We start from the raw sequence: 24,137 nt of genomic DNA, 5'->3' as shown, positions 1-24,137 counted from the left end.
GAGTCATTTCCACCTTATATAGTCTACTCAAATTAGATATGACATGTTTAAAGCCCACAGATGTTACACAGAAATCGGGGTTATCTCAGGGTGATCACATAGCTGCTATATGACTTCACCCCCCCCAGTTCTGAATCATGACATGTCAGAATCTACAGTGTAAGAGAATGCCATGTCAGCATTTCATTGTAACATGAAGCTGCAATATTCGCATGGAAGACAGGGTAGAAGAGAAAGGTCACTCTGCTAGAGTCAAGCAGAAATAGGTCCAAATCTCAGCTATGTCTTTTATTAGCTTATAGGTCTTATAGATAAGACAAATTATCCTGAGAGTTAAGCAGTAGTCGACTGTTACTAAATTATAAGTGAACCTCTTTGAGCTTCAGTTTAGTAAAAAAAAGCTAGTAAGAAGTATATACCTCATAGGGTTGTAACCGTATACATGTAAAGCTTCGAACACACAAAATGTGCTTTTTCAAATTAAATTCAGATACCTACTCCTTCCCTAACAAAGTGTAGCATTCAATACTACTAGTCTAGTAACACATTTTTATTGTGGTAAAAATATATAACATAAAATATATCATTTTAATCACTTTTAAGTATACAACTTCAGTGGCACCAAGTACTGTGTAACGATCACCACTATCCATCTTCTGAATTTTCTAGAGTTTCCAAACTGAAACTCTACATTACCTCTTTCCTCCTTCCCCTACCCAGCCCCTGGTAATTACGATTCTACTTTTTTGTCTTTATGAATTTGACTATTCTGGGTACCTCATTAAGTGGAATCATACAATTTTTGTTCTCCAGTTATACATTTTAAAGTGTCAAATAGTGTAACGGCATTATACTGAATAACAGAAAATCATCTTCAACAAAAAACTGAAATAAATAAATGCATGCCTATCAACAGTATAAAAATATAGATGTTCAAAATATTTGGGCTAGGCAAAGGACATTCATTTGCTAATCAATTTTATGGTACAACTGGGCAACCAGTACCTACATAATAATCTACTTTTAAGTACTAACTAGCAGTATACATATGAAAGGACCCAGGGAATGTACAATACCTGTGTCTCATGATAGTTGGTAATGTAAAACATAGGAGGAAAGTGAAAGACAGCAAAAGAAGGAATATGGAAGTATCACACCAAATTTTTAAATATGTTTTTATAATATTGTATCAGGCCACATTACTAGGTAACCCAACAGGATTATTTTGGTACTTTCAAATAGATAATGGTTGTCTTGGTATTTATCTTGAAAGAATCAAGGTCAATGGCAGTGATTTCTGGCACTGGCTTTCACCACACCTTCACAGTCTGTCTCCCCCAGGTGGCAGTGTGGTCCAGAACAGCAGACATCACTTTCTCAGGTCTAAAGCTCCCAAAACAAAAACATCCCCTTTTATAAAGGAACCCTACCTTTCCTGATAGATAAATGTACTTACAGAAATCAATCGGTGTCACTAAAATCAAGATTAATTTCTTAAGTTAAAAAAAGAACAATCCGTTTCAGTCCAGTTTGAGTAAAGAATATGTATTCATTGGATTCAGCTACCTGTGTGATTCCACCCAACTCGAGCCCTGAATTTCCTCTAACCAAAAAAATGGTTACTGAATACTTTCAACATTCCCCATGGTTTGATTTTTACAGTTCAGTTACCATGAGAAGCTTAAAGTTAAATATTTTATATTTTAGTATCAAAAGTTATTTGTTCTAAGACAGAAATCTTACAAAAAAAAAAAAAGGGGGTTGGGGGGTGGGGGAGATAATATATATCCCAGTGAGGTATCCTACACCCAGAATTGAGACGCAACTCAAAAGGGTGTGACCCCGGTGCCACCACACACCACTCACTCGCTCCATTCATACCCCGGGAACTACAGCAGACCACTGGCCATTTGCCTCTCCTTTCATGAGCAGATAGAAACAGCGGCATTTGGTTTTGTGAATAAAGTATTTGTTTAATTGTGGCAACAGTGATGTCAATAAATATAAGATATTCAACCTAACTTTAAAGAATCAGAAATTAACAGAGATCAATTCTCACTGATCAGATTAGCAATAACAAAATATATTGGTGATTTAGTCCAAGGAGAAAGAGGAATTCTCATACATTACTGGGATGTATTAGGAAATACCATAAATTGGTGTAAAAACAGTGGCATTTTTCTTCTGCAGACCAAAGGGCTGTTTTACTTTGTGCTCCATTTGTTGGTTTCCTCTCTTTCTAATGATGGAATCCACCATTCACTCTTCCAGTGACCAGTTTTAACTGATAAGATGAAGATAACTACTGACCAATGTTAACATTCTTCTGATTTTTGTCACTATTCCCAAAAGTCTAGTTTCTCAGTTAAAAGAAGACTTGTTACTGATAAACATCTGCTCTTCCTCCATATAATAGTCTAATCCGGTCTAACCTTTGAGTCTCTACTTACACATGAAGTGTTCATTTAACATTCGGGTCTCGGTTACTTTGTCTTCACTGCTCAAGAGTATGTTCTCCTGCCCTCGATCTAATTCTCTGTCTGCAATGTTTCTGAAAGCCTGAGGTTTCCAGAGATAATTCATCTCCTCATAAATATTTAAATAACTAATTCACAATAATTAAATCCAATACTTTTTGAGTATCTCTTTTGAACTAGGCATCATGTCATCACCCCCAATTTCAGAGCTTTAAGAATATGCCAATGATTATAATGGTAGAATGGGTAGAAGAGACAGACCGTAAGGCCAGCTACGGCCAAAGCACACGCTCCTTTTGCTCCACACCAGGGTTATTAAGTGCATAGCACCACAGGCTCTACACAGATACGTTCTGGAAAAGCTAGGCATTAAAGAATTAAAGTATTACTTTATCACATGAGGTTATTTTAAGGATTCATGAAAAGATACAAAGTGCCGGTGGATATTTAAATTCATCATAGAATGTTCCCTTACATTAAAAATAACCTGCAGCTCAATCGAGAAAAACATTTTTTTTAAAGTCCATAAGGTAAATTTGCAAATAAAAATATAATATTCCTATAAATTTGGTGATCTATAAATTAAAGAGCCAACCAAGTGTAATGTATGGACCTTGTCTGGATCTGATTTGAAAAAACTAGCAGTAAAAAGACACTTTGAGATCAGTGGAAAATTTTTAATATGGGCCAAGTAATAGATATAATAAACGATTAATTACTTTTAATTTATTAGTTGTGATAATAACTGTGATTATTTTTAAAAGTCCTTATTTGTTAGAGATTAAAATTGAGGTGTTTATGGGTAAAATATAATTTCCTGAATTTACTTAAAAACACCTCAGGGAAACAAAAGTATATTTGTAGGTAGGGGGCACAGAACAGAACCAATAACGAGCAAAACGTTAATAATTATTAAAGCTAGGTGGTAACTACACGGAGGTTCCTTACATTATTCTATTTTTTTAGTACATTTGAAACTTTCCATAATAAAAATGTTTGGATACAATAAAAGGCAGTACTGCACTCTGTAAACTTTCTTTCTAGTGGAACTTAGGATAAGCATGTTGCAAAACTCAGTTGAAAGATAAACTGTAAATCTAACAACCATTTACTTCTCAATATTTCTAATGACTTAAATTTCTTTTAATGTTTTAAACTCTTACTATAATATTTGTTTATAAATCATCACTGTTTTTAATTAGTGGTGATTTTAAATTTAGTGTTAATTTTTATTTTACTTGCTGTGAAGTATGGGTGTCTATACAATATATACATACATGTGTGTGTGTGTGTGTGTGTGTGTATATATATATAGAGAGAGGCAGACAGAGAGGGATATGGATGATAGAGAGATGGATATGTATATATAATATGAAAATTAAACAAAATGGAACTTCAGAGGCAAGAAGTGATTAGAATCAAAACATCATATTCTATATAAATTCTCCAGAAGTTTTCCAAAGTAGTTGCAGTTACTATTCTGCATTTGCTCCCTCCGGCAGATTACTCCCTCGTCAGGAAGTTTCAAATAAGAGTTTGATCAATGGAGGTCCCAGCTGAGCTTATGAAGTGGGAGCAGATAATGGAGCAAGAGAAGGAAGGTCTGCTGGAGGCTGCGTCCCTCCAGAACCACAGGTGCTGCCTGTGGCTCCCCCTTAGCTCCAGTGCTTCCTGGGCTCCTGTAACGCTATTCTCTCCTCTTGTCCTCTCAGAAGCGGGAGTGGTCATGACTGGCTACTATTTATTGCTGGTTTCTTGGGGGCTCAAACTATTTCTTGGCTCTCTTAATCTTACCCACACCTCCTAAGAGTCCCTCATTAAAATGTCTTAAATTGAACTGAGTAAAATTCTATTTCATGCCAGAATTGACTGATGAAGTAGTATAAGAAAACAGTGTTAACACGCTCAGGTTATACATACATACATACATACATAATACATGTATGTATGTATGTATGTACATATATACACACATATACATATATATTACATATATACATATATTTTATTAAGAAGAGTCATTAACAAATATTATTAAGAATCCACTTAAACTTAAGGTTATAAAGACATTGAAAGTAAAAGAATGGGAATAGGTATAGCTGGAAATTACTAACAGAAAGAATGCTGATGTAGTTAAACTAATATTAAACAAAATAGACTTTATATCAGAAAACATTATTAAGGATAAGGAAAAGAAGAAAATTCTCTACAAAAATGTAGCAATTATAATCTTGTTTACAATTAATAACACAATCTCAAAATATGTAAAAATAATCAACAGAATTACGAGAAAAAGTTAACAAATTGACAAACATAGAAGGGCATTTTAACAAATGTATCTCTATAATTGGTGGGTTAAGAGAACAAAAATCCAACAGGATACAGAATAACAAAATTAACAAATTTAATATAATGGAAATTAATGAATTATATGTCCAACAGTTAGAGGATACATATTTCTTAAAACACTCGTGGAACACTTACAAAAAATGTACTAGACCACAAAGCAACAGCATCTGCTTTTGTCTCTAGAGATTAATTTGCATTTCCTAGAATTTTACGTTAATGGAAACATACTCTTTGGCGGGGGTAGGGGGGGTAGGGGGATCAGCTGGCCTCCCTCACTCAGTATAATTGTTTTGGATGCATATCAATAGTTCATTCTCTTTTATTGAAGAGTAGTATGCTACAATTTGTCCACTCAACAGTTAATGGACATTGGATTTTTCCAGTTTTTGCCTATCAATCAAGCTGCTTTGGACATTCATATACAGAAAAAAAAAGAATTTGCATTCTTTTTGAAGAAGTAGTAAAACACAGCTACTTTAGTAGTGGTCAGTGCTTAAAAATATATATGAGGTCTGACAATTAAGTTCACGAACTTTGTTGCAACGATGTTGCTAATCTTTTTTGATATCAGAAGGATTATTCATTATGACTTTGTACCAACTGGACAAACAGTTAATCAGGTTTACTATTTGGAAGTGCTGAAAAGGCTGTGTGAAAAAGTTAGATGAAAACCACCTGAACTTTTCACCAACAATTCATGGCTCTTGCATCACAACAATGCACCAACTCACACAGCACTATCTTGAGGGCGTTTTTAGCCAGTAAACAAGTAACTGAATTAGAACACCCTCCCTACTCACCTGATCTGCCCCCAATGACTTCTTTCTTTACCTGAAGATAAAGAAAATATTGAAAGGAAGACATATTGATGACATTCAGGACATCAAGGGTAATATGACGACAGCTCTGATGGCCATTCCAGAAAAAGAGTTCCAAAATTGCTTTGAAGAGTGGACTAGGCACTGGCATCGGTGCATAGCTTCCCAAGGGGAGTACTTCGAAAGTGACCACAGTGGTATTCAGCAATGAGGTATGTAGCAGTTTTTCTAGGATGAGTTCACGAACTTAATTGTTAGACCTCGAATTTGACATATAAAGTTGTGTAAGTTTAAGGTATACAATGTGCTGATTTGATATATGTATATATTTTGAAATGATTACCACAATAAGGTTAGTTAACACATCCATCACCATATATAGTTACCACGTGTGGCTGAGAGTATTTAAGATCTACTCTCTTAGCAACTTTCAAGCAAACAAGACAGTCTTGTTAACTATAGTCACCACGTGTACATTAGATACCAGAAGGTATTCATTTCAAAACTACAAGTTTGTACCTTCTGACCAACATCTCCCTATTTCTCTCAACCCCTAGCTACTACTGATCAGTGTTTTTAGATTCCACATGTAAGTGAGATCATACAGTATTTGTCTTTCCTTGTCGGGCTTATGTCATTTAGCATAGCGCCATCAAGATTCATCCATGTTACCACAAATGGTAGCATTTCCTTCTTTTTTATGGCCGATTAACATTGCATTTTACACACACACACACACACACACACACACACACACACACACACCCCACATCACATTTTCTTTGTCTATTCATCCATCAGTGGATACTTAGGTAGTTTCCATGCCTTGGCTACCATGAATAACAATGAAATGAACGTGGAGGTGCAGACATCTCTTCAAGATGGTGATATAATTTCCTTCAGATACATACCCAGAATTGCCATTGCTGTATCACACGGTAGCTCTATTTTTTTTCTTTTCTGAGGAAACGCCATACTGTTTTCTATAATGGCTGCACCAATACATTCTCCCATCAACAATGGGCTCCCTTTTCTCCACATCCTTGTCAGCATTTGTTGTCTCTGGTCTTTCCGTTAATAGCCTTTCTAACAGGTGTGAAGTGATAGCGCATTGTGATTTTGAATTTTAATCTCCCTGATGATGGGTGATATTGAACACCTTTTCATGTACCTGTTGACTTTTGTATGTTTTCTTTGGACAAATGACTATTCAGGTCCTTTGCTCATTGTTTAATTGGGTTATTTGTTTTTTTCCTATTGAGTTGTATGAATTCCTTATATATTTTAGATATTAACCCCTTAATGGATATATGGCTTACGAATATTTTCTCCCATTCAGTAGATTACTTTTTCATTTTGTTGATGGTTTCCTTTGCTGTGCAGAAGCTTTTCACTTTGATGTAGTCCCACTTGTTTATTCTTGCTTTTGTTTTGCGTGTGCAAAATGTATAGCTATTTATTACGCATCAATAACACTTCTGACACAGCCAAGTCTCTCTCTAAACTCATAAGGTCCTCACTGCTTGGGAAGGGGGAAAAACAATAACATTATCCTACAACACAAATTGACACTATTTAAAATGTCAAGATTTAATTTCACATTAGATGACTCAGGCTGTATATAATTAATATGTAAATTTTTGTAACTTATTTCTTCTAAGTTTTTTTATACCCATACTTCAAGGTTCACTCATACTTTTACCTAGTTATCCTACTTTATTAACTTGAGATAATAAGAATGGTGTTTTATACTCTAATATTAAAATAATTTAACAAAGAATCTTCTTGAAGCAAAACCTCCAGGTGTGTCAATATTTTTGTTCACTGATGTAAAAATTCAATCTATATTCAGCCAAACAAGTAAATATTATAACACTATAAAAGCAGTATATCTAAATGGGTAATATGACAAAAATCCTTCAATTTTAGGAGAGAAAATAAAAGAATGAAAGAACTAGGTCATCACCAAGTGATACCTTTAAAGAATAACATTACTTCAAAATTATCTCTTATACTTTTTACAAAAGCTTTAAATACCACAAAGTCTTCTCTTCCTCCATGCAAATAGATAATTGAAACACATTGTTCCACCAGGATTTCCAGAATGAAGTACAGTTTATTTCAGAACACCATTTATACAAAAAGTGTTAACTAAAGATGAAAGTAACAATGACAGCGTGCAACGCTGAGCCTGATAATTCATTCAGTGACAGGCATCTTACATCTCATCAGATGTGAATGAATACCTGGCAGGTAGCAAACCCTGTTGTTCATCTGTATACTAAAAATTTCATATATTAATAAGTCTGTAAATATTTTTAACCATGTATATCCACAGGTACATATATCCAGACATAAATACATATGAGGTGTGACAATTAAGTTCACACACTCATCCTAGAAAAAGTGCTACATATCTCATTGCTGAATATCACTACAGTCACCTTTGAAGTACTCCCCTTGAGAAACTATGCACTGACACGAGTGCCTAGTCCACCCTTCAAAGCAATTTTGGAACTTTTTCTGGAATGGCCATCAGAGCTGTTGTCACATTACCCTTGATGTCCTGAATGTCATCAAAATGTCTTCCTTTCAATATTTCCTTTATCTTCAGGTAAAGAACGAAGTTACTGGGGACCAGATCAGGTGAGTAGGGAGGGTGTTCCAATTCAGTTATTTGTTTACTGGCTAAAAACTCCCTCACAGACAGTGCCATGTGAGCTGGTGCATTGTCATGATGCAAGAGCCATGAATTGTTGGTCAAAGGTTCAAGTCGTCTAACTTTTTCATGCAGCCTTTTCAGCACTTCCAAATAGTAAACTTGGTTAACTATTTGTCCAGTTGGTACAAATTCATAACGAAAAATCCCTCTGATATCAAAAAAGGTTAGCAACCTCAGTGTAACAAGTTCTCAAACTTAATTGTCTTATATCGTGTGTGTGTGTGTGTGTGTGTGCAATAATTTAATAAATACCTAAGTACCGTATCTAACTCTGAGCTTGGTACAGCACAGTTTCAGAAATTTAACACATGGTTATTTATCATTTTTGAAAACTAGACAAGAGAATGATTTAGCAAAAATGTTAACTATTAAAAAGAACAACAGGGGGCCGGCCCGGTGGCTCAGGCGGTTAGAGCTCCATGCTCCTAACTCTGAAGGCTGCTGGTTCAATTCCCACGTGGGCGAGTGGGCTCTCAACCACAAGGCTGCCGATTCGACTCCCACAAGGGATGGTGGGCTGCGCCCGCTGCAACTAGAAAACAGCAACTGGACCTGGAGCTGAGCTGCGCCCTCCACAACTAAGACTGAAAGGACAACAACTTGAAGCTGAACGTGATTGAAAGGACAACAACTTGACTTGGAAAAAAGGCCTGGAAGTACACACTGTTCCCCAGTAAAGTCCTGTTCCCCTTAAAAAAAAAAAAAAAAGAACAACTGAAGGACTGAACCACAAAGAACAATTTGGCTACACATCTCAGGGAAGCAAAACAAAACACAGGACACAGTTCCAAAGCGAGGTGACACTTATGCTGCAAAATCGAAACCCCCTTCTTTGCATTAACAAGAGGATAGGTAGACTGGCAGCCAGACTAGCACAGGGTCCAGACGGGCTGTAAGGAGTAGAGAGGAGGCAAGGCTCAATGACAAACCCGAAATGGGTGAAGCAGAGAGAGGCCAACGCAGGAGTGACAGACCGTGTACCATTAGCTACCCTGCTATGCTATTTCTTTTGACTCAGGAAATATAGTCAAAGGAAAGAAATTACATATAAAATGGTGTCATAAAGAGGACAAATGTTAGTCTAGTACATTACTCTTTCCAAATAGCAGCTCAGGAAAAAATGTTCCTCATTGAATAATGAGTAGTGATTAAAAAAAAAAAATCAATGCTACAAATATAGGAGGCTATGGCAAGAAACATGAAGAAATTAAATGTGAACTGACAAATCAGAGAAGTAAAGGAAAAATAAACATCGCTGAAATGAAGACCCAATGAAAGCTGAAGAGAGAACAGGCACTGCTAAAAATATACGCATAGGAGAGGATTAAATGGAAATTTTCAAAGGGAATGAAGAAAGGCCAAAGGAATTTTAGAGAAAAAATAAATTAAGAAAGACAAAGACAGAAAATACACATAATGTAGATGACAGGCGAAGATGAATCAACAAACATAAGCATACTTGACGTAAAAAATAAAGAAACTGAAAAACTGTTCTGAATGTAATTCAAGAAAAGTTTCCAGAAAAAGAAGAAAAATGTAAACTATAGGTTAAAATAATATAGAATATCCAGGAAAGAGACATATAAGCATCAACACCAAGACATATTCTAGTACTGGACTGCCAAAATGGATAAGGAGACAAAATGAATCACTTCTAACAAGATAAAAAAAAACCAGGCGGCCCTCAGCCTCGTCCACAGCACACAGTGGAGCAATGCCTATAACTTGAGTCAGAAAAGAAGGTGGGATGGAGGAATTTCTTACCGAACCAATTTGTCATTTGGCGTAAACTCAAGTGAAAAGATATTAAAAATGCAAGAAATCGGGGAACTGACTTCCCATTAAATGCCTGCCTAAAAAACGTTGAGAAGATAACTTCAACCAAATAACACTGTGCAGAAACAAAATGGACTGGAAGAACGCAGTGAAACGATTGAGCTGTTTCAATAATCTGTGTCCAGTAAAGAACAACAGTTACAGAAAATGGCAACACAGAAATGACATACCTTGTAAGACTAAGGAGGCAAAATAAGGCAAAGATCTTTTAAATTAATAAAGAAAATAATATAAATATTTTATGGAAACAAATTATAAATATTTTTAAAGATATATCAAGAAAAGACCATCAAGAAAAATAATTTAACCAATTAATACAATATGCTGAAAAAGGACAAAAAGGGAGAAAAAGGCAATATACCAAACGTCACCGCATATAACTGGTAGTTATTAAACACTGCCTAATAAAATAGAGAACGAACTATATTATATAAAGCTACAAATTATAAAGGTTATCAATGGATTCAAACTCTAAACTTTTCAAATTACTAAAAGTGCATACTAAACACTTGGATTGCATAGTGATATATTTAGTGAATCACCTACTGATCATATAGTAACATAGTTTTACGGACAGAAACCAAAATACATTCTATGATGACAGAATTAAGATCAAATGTAGCTCAAATGGTAATGAATGAAAGTGAGATTAACACTAATTAAGAGAAAAGGCAAACTGAATCACAAAGTGAAATCCAACTTTGGAACTTAAAAACTCACCGAAAGGACGTGTCTCAAAAATGTTGAAAATAGAAAAATGGTTAAAGATATGCTAGGAGAATATGGTCAGAAAGAAATAGTTGTTGGGATAGTAATCACACAAGATTAGATTCAGAGTACAAAAAGCAAGAATTCAATAATTTTATAAGAGTGTTTTATAATGATAAAGACTATAATCCCAAATGAATGAAAATTTCACAGGAAGATTTCTGCTCCTAGGAGTATCGTGGTTTGGACATTCTGAAAACCCTTCCCTTTGCGAACACCCAGAAATGCTAAAGGAGACAAAATACTATCTTTTGAAACGTAGAGCTTGTCTAAAGAAAATTAAGAAGGATGTCCCATGGACAGAAACAAAAAAGAAAGTCAAACCCAGAGTGATAGGTGAGTAATAAAGCCACAGGACACAACTGAAGGTGTTTGAAAACATCATCAACAGAGAACCTTAAGACTCAACAGCCAAGCAGAGCAATGGAATAGGTCTTAGATCTACACAAAGTGTACAGTGGAAATAAGACACCTAAACAAAACTTGAGTCTACTAAAGCTACAAACTATGGAAAAGATGGAAAACTATACAAAAGATGGAAAAGGGAGACAATAGATAAAGAGATATATGGCAAAAGGAAACCACTGGGAAATAGATTTATACATATATGGTCAATTGCTTTTGCACAAGAGCACCAAAGTAATTTATGGAAAAGGACAGACTTTTCTACATATGGTGGTGGAATAAACGGATATCAGTATGAAAGAAAACTGAACTCAGAACTCTTATCTCACCCCATACACAAAAATTGTTTTGCGATGTACCTTGTATCAAAAAATAAAAGCTAAAGCTATAAGGCTTCAAGTACAAAACATAGGAGACTATACTGGGGTAGAAAAACTTCTTGGTGACAACATAGGAGGGATTAGCCATGTAGGAAAAACTTTATAAATTAGATTTTATCAAAATTAAAAATTTCTGTTCATCAAAGGATACCATAAAGAAAATTAAAAGGCAAGCTACAGACTGGGAAAAAATATTCATAATACATATATCTGGCAAAGGTCTTATACGCAGAATATGGAAAGAACTCCTTCAAATTAATCATAAAAAGACAAACAACAATTAAAACATGAGCAAAATATTAATATACACTATATATACAATATGTACAAATATATAACACTATATATGTATATACATATATATATACACACGCATATGTATATATATCCAAAAAGCACAAGGGAAGATGTCAACATCATTAGTCATTAGGGAAATATTATACAAATTAAAATACAAGCTGCCCCTTGAGGCTCCATTCATTCTGAATGGCTAAAATGACGAAAGCTGACAATATCAAATGGTGCAAAGATGTGGAGCATCTAGAACTCTCATACTGCATACTGCTGATGGGATGGGGAAAAGTTGGGCAGTTTTCATACAAAGTTAAACAGACACTTACCCTAAAACCTAGCAAGCAAATTAAAAACATATCCATAAAGACTTGTCCAAGAATGTTAATGCTCTTTGTTCATAAGAGCCCTAAACTAGAACCACCCCAAATGTGTATCAGTGAATGAATGAAAAAATAACTGTCCTATATTTAGAGATCAAAACAACATATGTGAATCTCAAAAACATGTTGAGTAAGAGAAGTCAGACACATACAAACCGCATGGTTCTGTTTGTAACAAGTTCCACAATAGACAAAAGTAAGATATGCTACAGTACAGAATTATAATCCACTGAAAATAATAGGAATCCATGAGTCCATCCTGTGGATGGATGACGGATGGATGGATGGATGGATGGACGGATGGATGGATGGAAGGATGGAGATGGGAAGGGAGAAGAGACTGATCGTTGGGGAAGAAGGGAAGGCTCTTCCTTACAGTAGAATGCCAATTAATAAATCATTTTACACCTGTCAACTCTTTTGAACAAGAATCATCTATGGATGCTAAATCCAAGAGGGCAAATTGGATAAGGGGAAGCATATTTGCATGGTCTCAACCTCTTACGTTAGTTGTTTGTTAAATAGGTAACAATTGCTCAAGGGAAAAATATAAACGTATGGTAGAGAAACCACAACACTTTGACTAGCAATCAGTTAGTATTACCAGTAAGTGTCTGATAGATACAGCAAGCCTTTAAAAGCAATATCGTAAGGACAGAACCTAGATCTCACTTATGTACTGATCCAGAAAGGAATGCATAATCTAAATCTTGTCACGACAAAACATTAAAAAAATTAAGACACATTCTATAAAATAAAAATAAATACCTGTGTCATGAAAGGCTAAGTATCTCTCCTACATTAAAGGAAAGAAAGAAATATCACTAAATGCAATAAGTGACCCTGGACTGGTTCTTGTGCTAAAAAAACAAACTTTGCTTAAAAGTATATTATTGGTACAATTGACAACATATATGTAGACTAAAGTATTATACAGAAGTTAAATTTTCTGAATTTGATAACTGTATTGTGGCTATGATATAGAATATCTTTGTTCTTAAAAAATACAAACTCTCCTGAAATATTGTAGGTTAAGGGAGCATGACATAATGCAACCTACTCTCAAATGGTTTCAAAAAAATAAATATTAATGAGTGTGTGTGCATGTTTGTGTGTGTGTGTGTGGAGAGAGAGAGGGAAAGAGAACAATAAGATAATAAAGGAAAAGTGACAAAATGTTAAAACTTAGTGGATATAAGTAAAAGGTATATGCAAGTTATTTCTATACTTTTAAAAATAACGTTCCTATAAGTTGGAAATATTTCAAAATAAACAGTTAAAAAAATAAAGAGAACATCAAGTAACTAGAAAAAAATACATTCTGGTGATAGAAGTCAGATCAGTGGTTGCCTAATTCAGGGGAACAGAGTTGATCAGAAAGAAGCCTATTCTGGGAGATGAAAGTGTACTGTCTCTTGCCTGAGGTGTGTAAAAACACAAGCGTATACATATATCAGAATTCATTGAACTGCACTTAAAACCTGTGCATTTTATTAAATTTAATTATACCTAAAATTTTTAAAAAGTCAATAAGTAAAGTTTAGCGTGAGTGAAAATATATAATAAAAATTCATAATGATAAGCCTACCTGAAAATGAATTTGAGGTTTTAAATATCAACTGCATGTGTGACCTGGGAAACCCTAAACTAAGAACTTAATTTTGCAAACTCCCCCAAAAGAATTTACTCACTTTTTAAGTTTCTTCAAGATACTCAGATTAAGATTACCTATTTTATTAATAAAATTTTTAAAAATCAGAAAATACACTGGGAAATGAACCGTTACATCAACAACAACAAAAAAAGCAAAATTAGCTTCCAAAGTACTTCAGATATGTAAAATAAGTATGTTGTAAATATTTACAGAAATAAGAGATGGATTTAAAACATGGCAAGAAACAAGATACTTTCAACATAACCAGGCAGACAGGAACTGGATATTCTAGGACTTAAAAATATACTATCTGACATCAGAAACAGAAAATAAAATGTTCCTATGCTCCAATTACAAGAAAGGAAAGGACTGACTGTTCTGTGACATTAGTCAGCTAATTCCTAAACTATACTCTGAAATTCAACAAATCCTTAAACACTCCAGCGTTTTAAAGTCTCCATACTTCCCCAAAACTGGAAACAATACCAACTTTTTGCTTTGCTTAAAGAGCCTGTGTCTAACAAGCACAGTTCTCCCTTGCTTGGCAAGTAATAAATTCAGCTTTTTTGTTTCAGTCATATTGGAAGGGTTTTCGTTTCAGGTATTTTGAATAGTGGTCTGTTCCTTAAGAGAATTCAATAGTTTAATTTAACATCAAAGGATAGGATTGGTAAATAACAATATTGGTAAGCAAAAAATATCCAACTGAAGCACAGAAATTTTAAAAATTAAGAAAATATGGAAAACAAGAGATACTGGGACAAGCAAAGGTCTAATGTAGTTATAACTGGAGACCAAAAAGAAGAATGGGGCAAAATAATATTTGAAGACACAGCAGCTAATAATTTTCCAGAACTGATGAATGCCATCAACCTACAGGTAAAGAACTATAAATTCAAAGAAAACCACACCTAGACCCATCGTAATAAAACTGTAGAAGAGCCAAACTAAGATAAAACCTTAAAAACAGCCAGAGAGGGGAAAAGACAAGTTTTAATAGCATTAAAAATATTAAATGCCTAGAAATAAATACAATGATATATGTGAAATAACTATACAATGAAAACTATAAAACCTTATTGAAAAAAATAAATAATTAAGAGGAAGAATAACTCAGATGAAACTAAATGGAGAGCAATTAAATAATTCACATTCATGGATTAAAATAGTCTATATTATAAAGATATCAATTCTCCCCAAACTGACCTATAAATGCAAAACAATCCTATTCACAATCCCACCAACTTTTTCGTGAAAATCGATGAGTTCTACAATTTACAAGCAATGCAAAGAGCCAGCAATAGCTAAGAAAGAACAAAGCTGGAAGATTATGCTACCTTATACCAAAATATCTATTATAAAGTTATGGTAATTAAGAAGTATGGTACTAACACAAAGGTTTGCAATCAGAAAAACAGAACAAATAATCTGTATATACCTGCACTGTCCCATATGGTAGCCACTAGACACGTGACTATTTAAATTTAATTAACTTAGTTAAAATTAAAAATTCAGTCCTTAGTTACACGGTCCACATTTCAAGAACTCAGTAGCCACATGTAACTAATAACTACTAAATTAAACAGTCCATATACAAACATTTCCCACATGACAGAAAGTTCCATTAGAGAGCATTTATCCAGAAAGATACACATAAGATTACTTGATTTATAACAAAGGCGACACACTCTAATGCAGGGGGAAGAGTTGGTCTTTTCAATAAACTGAGATGGATCAATCAGACATGTATATACAGAATTAAATAATCAATAAACCCTGACCCCTACCTTATACCATATAAAAAAATCAATTCCAAGTGGATTGTAGATCTAAATGTAAAAAAATAAAACAAAGTTTTTAGAAGAAAACAGAAAATTATCTTCACAACCTATAGTAAACAAACATTTGTAATATAGAAAGCAAAAAATGCCAGCCATAAACAACAATACTGGTAAAGAGTATTTAAGATGACATTAAAATTGAGAACTTCTGCTTATCAAAAGACATCATTAAAAGAGAGAAAAGGCTATATAGCCTGAGCAAAATTATTTGCAACACATATAAATCTGACAAAAGACTCCTACAAAACAATAAGAAAAAGGCAGACAACGCAGTAGAAAAATAGGTAAGACGTTAAGCAGTCACTTAACAAAAAAGGATCTCCAAATGACTAATAAGCATATGAAAAGATGTTAAACTTCATTTGTCATCAGAAAAATTAAATGAAAACCTCAATGAATATCACTATATACCTACCAGAATATCTAAAATGAAACTAAGTATAGGCAATATGAAGTGCTGTAAGGGTATGGTATAACTGGAACTCTTATACACTGTTGGTACAAGTATAAATTGGTACAACCACTTTTTAAAATATTTCGCCGAGTTAGGGGTTGAACTGTGTCCCCTCCAAAATTCATATGTTGAAGTACTAATAGTCAGGACCTCAGAAAATGACCTAATTTGGAAATAGGGTCATTGCAGATGTAATTACTAGTTAAAATTAGGTCCTTAGGGTGGGCCCTAATCCAATATAACTGATGTCCTTTTAAAAAGGGAAAATTTTGACAGGAATAGAGGAAAAATGAGGTGAAAAGTCACTGGAAGAAGACAGCCATCTACAAGCCAAGGAGAGACATTTGGGACAGATCCTTTCCTCACAGCCCTGTAAAGGAATCAACCCTGTCAACACCTTGATTTGGGACTTCTAGCTCTAGAACTGTGAGACAAGAAATTTCTGGTGTTTAAGCCACCTAGTTGTTGTGGTACTTCGTTAAGACAGTCCTGGCAAACTAATAAAGGCAGTAGCTACTTTGTGGAATATATGCATATTTTACGACCCAACAATTTCTCTTCTTGGTATATGCCCAACAGGAATGTGTATATATATTCACCAAAAGATTTGTTATGTTCATAGCATTGTTTTTGTAAGAGCCCCAAACTAGAAATAACCCAAATGCTCATCAATGATAGTCAATCAATAAATTATGGAATATTTACACAGTGAAATTTTATATGCCAATGAGAATGAACCAATTACAGCCACATGCAACAATAGAGATGGTTCTCACAATGATGTTGAGTGAAAGAAGTCAAACACACAAGAGTATATACGGATGATTACAATCATACAGGTGAATATGTAAAGGTAATCTATGCTGTTAGAAGGCAGGACAGCCGTCATCTTCGGAGAGGAGGGAGTGAGTGGTGAGTGGGAGGGGGCAAGAGGAAGCTTTCTGGGATACTGGTCGTGTCATTCTAGTTCTTGATCTTGGTGATGGCTATACTGGGAAAATTCTTCAAGTTGTACACTTAAGATCTACACACTTTTTTCAGGTATGTTACACATCATTTAAAAACATTTTTTAAAAACTGAATAGGTGAGTTAAACAGCAGATTAGAACAACTGAATCATGAACAATAAGGGAGATCTTTAAAAACAGCTATAATGTAGTACAGACACAGAAAATATGAGACATTAATGGGAGCATAGGATAGAGTGAAGAGGTCAAGTCTAAGTCTAAGTGGAATTGCAGAAGAAGATAATAAAGAGAATGGCTAAGAATCAGTATTTGAAGAGGTAATAGCTGAGAATTTTCCAGAATCAATATGACACGAATCCCAGATTAAAAATACACAATAATCCCAAGCAGGAAAAATTTTAAAACAATAAAAATAATACTGAATAAATTGTAGTGAAACTGCAGAACTCCAAAGACAAAGAGAAAAATCTTAAAATCAGATACAGATAAAAGAAACGATCGGAAAAGGAATGAAAATTAGACTGATTCCTTTGTGGGGTGTTTTTGGATTTGGGAGAGAAAATTTTCAAACTCACAGAAAAGCCAAAAAGAATGACACAATGAACACTCACTCACTCACACCACTCACCAGATTGACTACATTAACATTTTGACGGACCCACTCAAAGTTTCTGTAGACATACACGTCCTACCCTTTTGTGAAAAGGTAGCAAGAAACTAGGCAGCAGATAGCAGAGTTCTTCACTCCAAAATTCTTTATCATGCATTTCCCAAGAACAAGAACATTCTTTTAAACTACAATACCATTACCTCATCTAACATAATCAAAAGTAATTCAATAACATCACTCTAATAGCGTCCGGATGAAATTTCCCCAGTTATCCCAAAAATGTCCTCTAACATTTATCTTTGTACTTATCCAGGACCTAATCAAAGTTTATGCATGACTTTCAGATGTTCTAGCTTTCATTTGAAGTCCTCTTTCAATTTAAAATATTCTCCCCACTTCCCTTGGTTTTTCATTACCCAGAATCATTGGAAGAGTTCAGGTCAATTGTTCTGAAAAAAATGTCCGCTATTTTGATCTGGTTTGACTGTTTCCTCACGAGTATTCGGTCAAGTGTTTCCAGGAAGAACACCACTAAGAAACGGTGTACTATGCACCACACTGCGTGTAGCTGCCCCACGACTGGCATTACCAACATTAAACATTTTGTCATTTTTCTCTTTGTTATTAGTAAGTCATCCGGAGGGTAATATTCTCAGACTTAAGGGCATACTTTTTAATGGCAACTGCGGAGGCCAAAAGACAATAGACTACAACTTTCAGAGTGCTAAGGAAAAAATGGCTATTAAAGGAGAACTGTATTGCCAACTAAAATATCACTCACCAACAAAGGCAAAATGACATCTATCCCAAAATTATTATTCCAGAATCCGGTAAAAAGAAAATTAATGGGAAGACTATAAACACACACACACACACACACACACACACACTCACACAAATGTTTTGCACAGAGCTTTGCTTTTTATACACTTGCCAGGGATTTAACATTTCTGGCATGTTTTGAAAAAAGTATCTTACCTGCCATCTCTTCTGAGGGCAAAAGTGATGCCATCTTTCTGGAAAGGAAGCAGCTTTGCTCTTAGTTTGTCAGGCAAATAATCCAGCTGTCTATAAGATTCACTTGTCAAAGAAGAAATCTGAGGTGTAAGAGACTTTTTTAAGTTATGAACTCTAGACATGATGATCCTAAAAACAAAATCACAAAAGGGGAGGGGTAAGGGAAATACATATTACTAAATATATTAGAGAATTAAACATAAATAATATTAAAGTACTTATCAGGAGCCTTGATAAACTATCTACATAGAGATGAACTGGTTAAATCGTGTTCCCAGAATAAGCTATTAAGAAAATTCAGAGCACTGAGTCCAAAAGCAATTACTTAATGCACTCTCTAAAACCTCAGCATCCTCTGTTTCATTTGGATTTCTAACTGAGCCATACTACAGCCTTCCCCTTATTTTAATCAATAAATGTATTACTGAAAAGTTATAAATCAACTACATTTTTACAAACTGAATAATTTTGATAGTAAGGGATGATTCTGCTATAGAAAGATGAATCCTTTTATAATTAATCCTTTTATACTTACATATTTTTATATCACACCAGATTTTCTAAGGATGGAGTAAAACTGCAGTTTAAAACTATAAGATACAAAGACATCAACTCCAAATTTATAATAATTAACTCAACATTATTAAATGAGATTGATTTTGAAATATTAAAATGAATTTTTGAATCCGTTGAATCCACAGGATAAACGCGGCTTGATCAGCGCCTTCCTCACCACTGGATTTCCACAGATGTAATTTTAATTTTCAATCACATAAAAATTTCACATATCTGTAAATTCTTAGAACTTTACAAGAAAAAGTCCTATTAAATCACTAAACTATAAAGCTTCTCTAATCATAATACTTTGTATTTAGATTGCAGCTTTCATCTGTTTATACATAGCTTCATTCCATCTTTAAAACAAATTTGCTTTTTGCTCAAAGGCTACTCTCAGAGTTATAAAACTTTAGCCCCCCTTGACCCTCAAAACGTCATCAACTTCTGTGTCCAATGTCTAAGAAACTTAAATAGTCAACAAGTATTTATTAATAACAAATAGATAGTACATGTCACAATCTAGAGCAGCAAGCACCACACCTTCACAGAGCTTACACTGTTGAGAAGGAGACTAAAAATAAACAAACAAATGAACAAGGTGATTAATTACAGTAGAGTACAAATATTATGAACTTCTGAGGGCAAGGGCCACGTTAGGTAGGGCGACAGTATGACGTATGTGAAAGAGCCAACCAGGCTCAAAATTGAGAAGGGCGATCCCGGCAGACAGGAGGAGCAAAGGCCTTGAGTTGAGAAAGAGCTCCGTGTTTTCTAGCAACAGAAAGGAGGCCAACGTAGCTGAGTCAAAGGAAAGAATGGTATGAGATGAAGCTATTGAGATAAGCAAGAGTCAAGTCATACAAGGCCTTGATAAGGACTTGGATTCTATTTTAAGAATGAAGGGGAAGCCAATGGAGCTGTGCTATCCAACACACTACCCTGTTTCCCCAAATATAAGACCTAGCTGAACAATCAGCTCTATTGCACCTTTTGGAGCAAACATTAATTTAAGACCTGGTATTATGTTACTATAATATATAAGACCCGGTCTTATTTTACTATAAGATCGGGTCTTAATTAATTTTTGCTCCAAAGGATGCATTAGAGCTGATTGTCTGGCTAGGTCTTATTTTTGGGGAAACACAGAATGAGCTAGATGTGGCAATTTCAATATAATTAAAATTTAAAATTCAGCTCCTCAGTGCATCAACCATGTTTCAAGTGTTCAAAGTCCACATATGGCTAGTGGCTATCATACTGAACCGTGCAGATAGAAAACACTTCCATCTACAATGAAAGTGTCTTGGACAGCACTTACTGGAGAGTTTCAAGCGGGGAGTGACACAGTCTGACTTACATTTCAAAAACTGCTGGTGGAGGACAAAAGCTATAAATAGAAAGGCAAAGAATACTACTCCTATGGGACACGGCCAGTCCACAAAACCTCCACTGCTTCAGTAGGCAACTGGATTTAGAAATGATTTATGACTCAGCCCCGTCTGATAAGGTCCTCACCAATAAGTGGGTATTCCTAGTAACAACAATTCTGAGGAAAGAATAGAGAATGGTTCAAAACAGAGAAAGCAAGAAAACAAGAAACCTTATCAGGCTGCAATAGACAAGGCAAGAATCATCTTTGGCAATGGACCTGGAGTGACTGGGGAAATGTATCAGAGGTAAAGCCAGCAGGACTTGTGGACGGCGTCCATGTGGAGAATGAGGGAAATGTGAAAGCAAGATGTACATTTAGAGCGATGGAGCTGCTGCAATTTATTGAGATGTTAAAGACTGAGGAAGAAATGGATTTGGGACAAAAAAATCAATAGGTCTTTTAGAAATATGTATATAAAGTTAGAGTTGGCTATAAAATATGAAATGGAAATGCCAAATAGGCTCAGAAATACGTATGTCTGGAACTCTAGGGAGAGAACGATGCTAGATACATGTCATTTGGGAGTCAACATAGGATGATGAATCTATATTATACCATTCTTTGAGGCCACCTAACATCTGGGACCCTGCCATGCTTAGTAATTCCCTCACAGTACGAATTTGAGTGGGAATCAGACATCACCTCCCAACAAAAAAGCTGGAAATATCAGTTTCCTGTGTTGCCAGCCTGCCTTGTTGGGTTTACTAATCAGATAAACTAATTTTGGACTTCAATCTAGAAATTCAAAACTCAAAGGAGCAGGGATTAAGTGAAACCCATTCTGGCATGAGTAGCAACAGCATAAAGAACCAGGTACACTTTCCAGAAGTAGCAGGGGTTCAGAAGCACTTTTTAGGGTCAATGGTACAAGGGATACCAGGTTTCAGCATGGAGCACTGGCAAAAAGCTAAGAAAAATATACAAAAGCCATTTTACTGTCTATTACCTTTGCTTTTTTTACAACATAAAAAAATTTAACAAACACTCCAAGAAAAAAATATCTGCTACAGTGAAGTCACATTACAATTTATGATTTTATGAGGACTGAATCAGGCACTATATTTTTAAAAATAATGAAATTAAAGCCATTTTAATAAAAAGTTTGTTTCAATAGTCACAAATAAAGGAAAAATAATTATTTAAATATGAAGATTAAAGAAATCTAAAATAACATGAAAATGTTTAGGAAAAATCTACTGAACTAAAATTATGCTGTGGCTGGCTCACTGATGATTCAAATAGGTACTGAATAAATAAGAAACTGAAAAATATGTGGTACAATCTGATTATTAGAGCATGAATGTTTTAGCTAAGACTCAAAATAAGATAATTTTTGAAAGCCCTTTCCCATTTTAACTATCTTTCTAAAGTCTAAAAATTATAATATTATAATAAAAAAGTATTTTTTAGTTAAGCCATATAGGTTCATCTGCTGCAACAGGTCAGTTGTAACCAATGTTACATTAATAACAAAAGATTCAGGCTTAACCTTCTTTTTAAATTATCAAAAACTAACAGTTATAATAAGTGAGCATGTCTCTCTCACCATGTAGAAGACCAAAAGTGTAAAGGACTTAATTCAGAGATTAGCATAAAAGGTTATTCAGTGTATACATACTAGTTTACTTTTAGCAAGGTTGAGGGGGCAATTAAGATGGAACTAGCCATATATAACTTTTAACACCATGTTATCAAAATTATCAACACATCAATTATTGGCTAGAAAAATTTAGTGAAAGCAGAATCTAGCAGAACTCTTTTTCTATGCAATTCTCTTCATAAGCAACACTTGAGGAAACAATAAAGAAAATTTTTAATTTTCAATCTTTAAGATCAAGATGACATTTTTGTAACTAATTGGAACAAGGCAAATTCAATTGGAATTTTTTTTTTCAAAACACTCATAATCGAAGCCTTTTTATTTTATGTACAAAGAGCTGACATTGTTTCTGCTGTAAGGTAGTTAGCTTGCATGAGTCACTCATGGAAGTTCACTTAGTCCAACTTAATGAAGCCTATATCCTTCGCGTGCTGACGGAAACACTGGCGACACATATTGAGGCCGTATTTCCGGATCAGACCATGCCGGTTTGAGCAGACCTGGAAAGAACGAGAACTCTGACCGAATTTTCTTGGATTGCTCCAGTAGAGCTGCTGGTGACCCATCTAGCTCCCTCGGACGCAACAAGGTAAAAGGCAATTGGAATTTACTAATGTATTTTTAAGTAAGTAGAACTGTATTGAGAAGAATCAGATATTGTTAAAATATACTACCAAGAGATTTACTTGGGGAATAATAAGCAAATGACTGGTCAAGGAAATTATGTACTTTGAGGAGATGATTTTTCTTTTTAATTGTTTGACTCAGCAAAAATCAGAAGGCACTAATGGACAGCCAACCATCCTCATAGTGCTCTCAGTGAAGACAAGTCAGCTTAGATATATGATGGACTAACATCCCACTACCTAAGCCTCCAAGCAGTGAGAGGGATTGAGTAGATTTTTCTTTTTTAATTAAGAACTTATTGCGTGGGATTTACAGCAGAATAGATATAGACAAAAAGAGAATTAGTGAACTAGAAGAGATACTAAATTTAAATGGACTACAAATGCAAACTAAGAGAAAAAGATTATCATATGGTATTTAAAAATTAATGTCTATGTTGTGCTTTAAAAAGACACATGTAAAATAAGATTCATAAATACTGAATGTAAAAGAATGGAAATAGACATTATGCATACCAAAATATAGCTGGTTTAGCTTTATTAATATCATACAACATATGTTGAAGGCTAAAAAAACATTATTAGAAATAAAGAAGGGTATTTTATGATGATAAAAAGTTTAATTTACTAGAAAGATAAGCATGGCCTCAAAATATATACAAATATAAGGCAAAACAAAAAGAAATAAGAGGAAAATTTGACAGAAAAAAAAAGAATAGCCAAATCTATTAATATAAGTATAGTGGGAGATTTTAATACATTTCTCTCAGTAATTGATTATACAAGCAGATTAAAAATCTATAAGGATATGGAAGATTTGAAGAACAAAAGAAACAAATGAGTCACTTGGTGCAAGGACAGAAATATTCTTCTCAAGCTCATTCTATGAAGTCAGTATAAACTTGATCTGACAAGCACAATACAAGAAAAAATATATATACAAGCCAT

At 34.5% G+C, this 24,137-nt stretch overlaps 2 protein-coding genes and 1 non-coding gene across 4 annotated transcripts in view; all 3 read right to left on the bottom strand.

Moving 5' to 3' along the window:
• The window catches only part of ZRANB3 (zinc finger RANBP2-type containing 3), a 187,547-nt gene that overhangs the window by 151,598 nt on the left and 11,812 nt on the right, over positions 1-24,137 (bottom strand). For both annotated transcript variants that reach the window (XM_033111716.1, XM_033111717.1), the window contains exon 2: positions 18,935-19,102. In XM_033111716.1, the coding sequence (XP_032967607.1) occupies positions 18,935-19,095 (161 nt within the window). In that variant the 5' untranslated portion in view covers positions 19,096-19,102. The remainder of the gene's footprint in view (positions 1-18,934; positions 19,103-24,137) is intronic.
• LOC117025694 (40S ribosomal protein S29-like) lies at positions 22,959-23,129 on the bottom strand. Its single transcript, XM_033111722.1, has one exon. The coding sequence runs from the start codon at positions 23,127-23,129 to the stop codon at positions 22,959-22,961; it is 171 nt and encodes a 56-aa protein (XP_032967613.1).
• LOC117026423 (small nucleolar RNA SNORA79) lies at positions 23,317-23,458 on the bottom strand. Its single transcript, XR_004423773.1, has one exon. It is a non-coding gene; the product is annotated as a small nucleolar RNA SNORA79 (small nucleolar RNA).

The sequence above is a fragment of the Rhinolophus ferrumequinum genome, chromosome 8, assembly GCF_004115265.2.
Source record: "Rhinolophus ferrumequinum isolate MPI-CBG mRhiFer1 chromosome 8, mRhiFer1_v1.p, whole genome shotgun sequence".
Taxonomy (NCBI): Eukaryota; Metazoa; Chordata; class Mammalia; order Chiroptera; family Rhinolophidae; genus Rhinolophus; species Rhinolophus ferrumequinum.
Note: the sequence above shows the minus strand (reverse complement) of the source record. Positions and strands in the feature narration are given on the sequence as shown.

Coding starts and splice junctions, on each gene's coding strand:
- LOC117025694 (XM_033111722.1), bottom strand. CDS start 23,129: ATGGGTCACCAGCAGCTCTACTGGAGCAATCCAAGAAAATTCGGTCAG.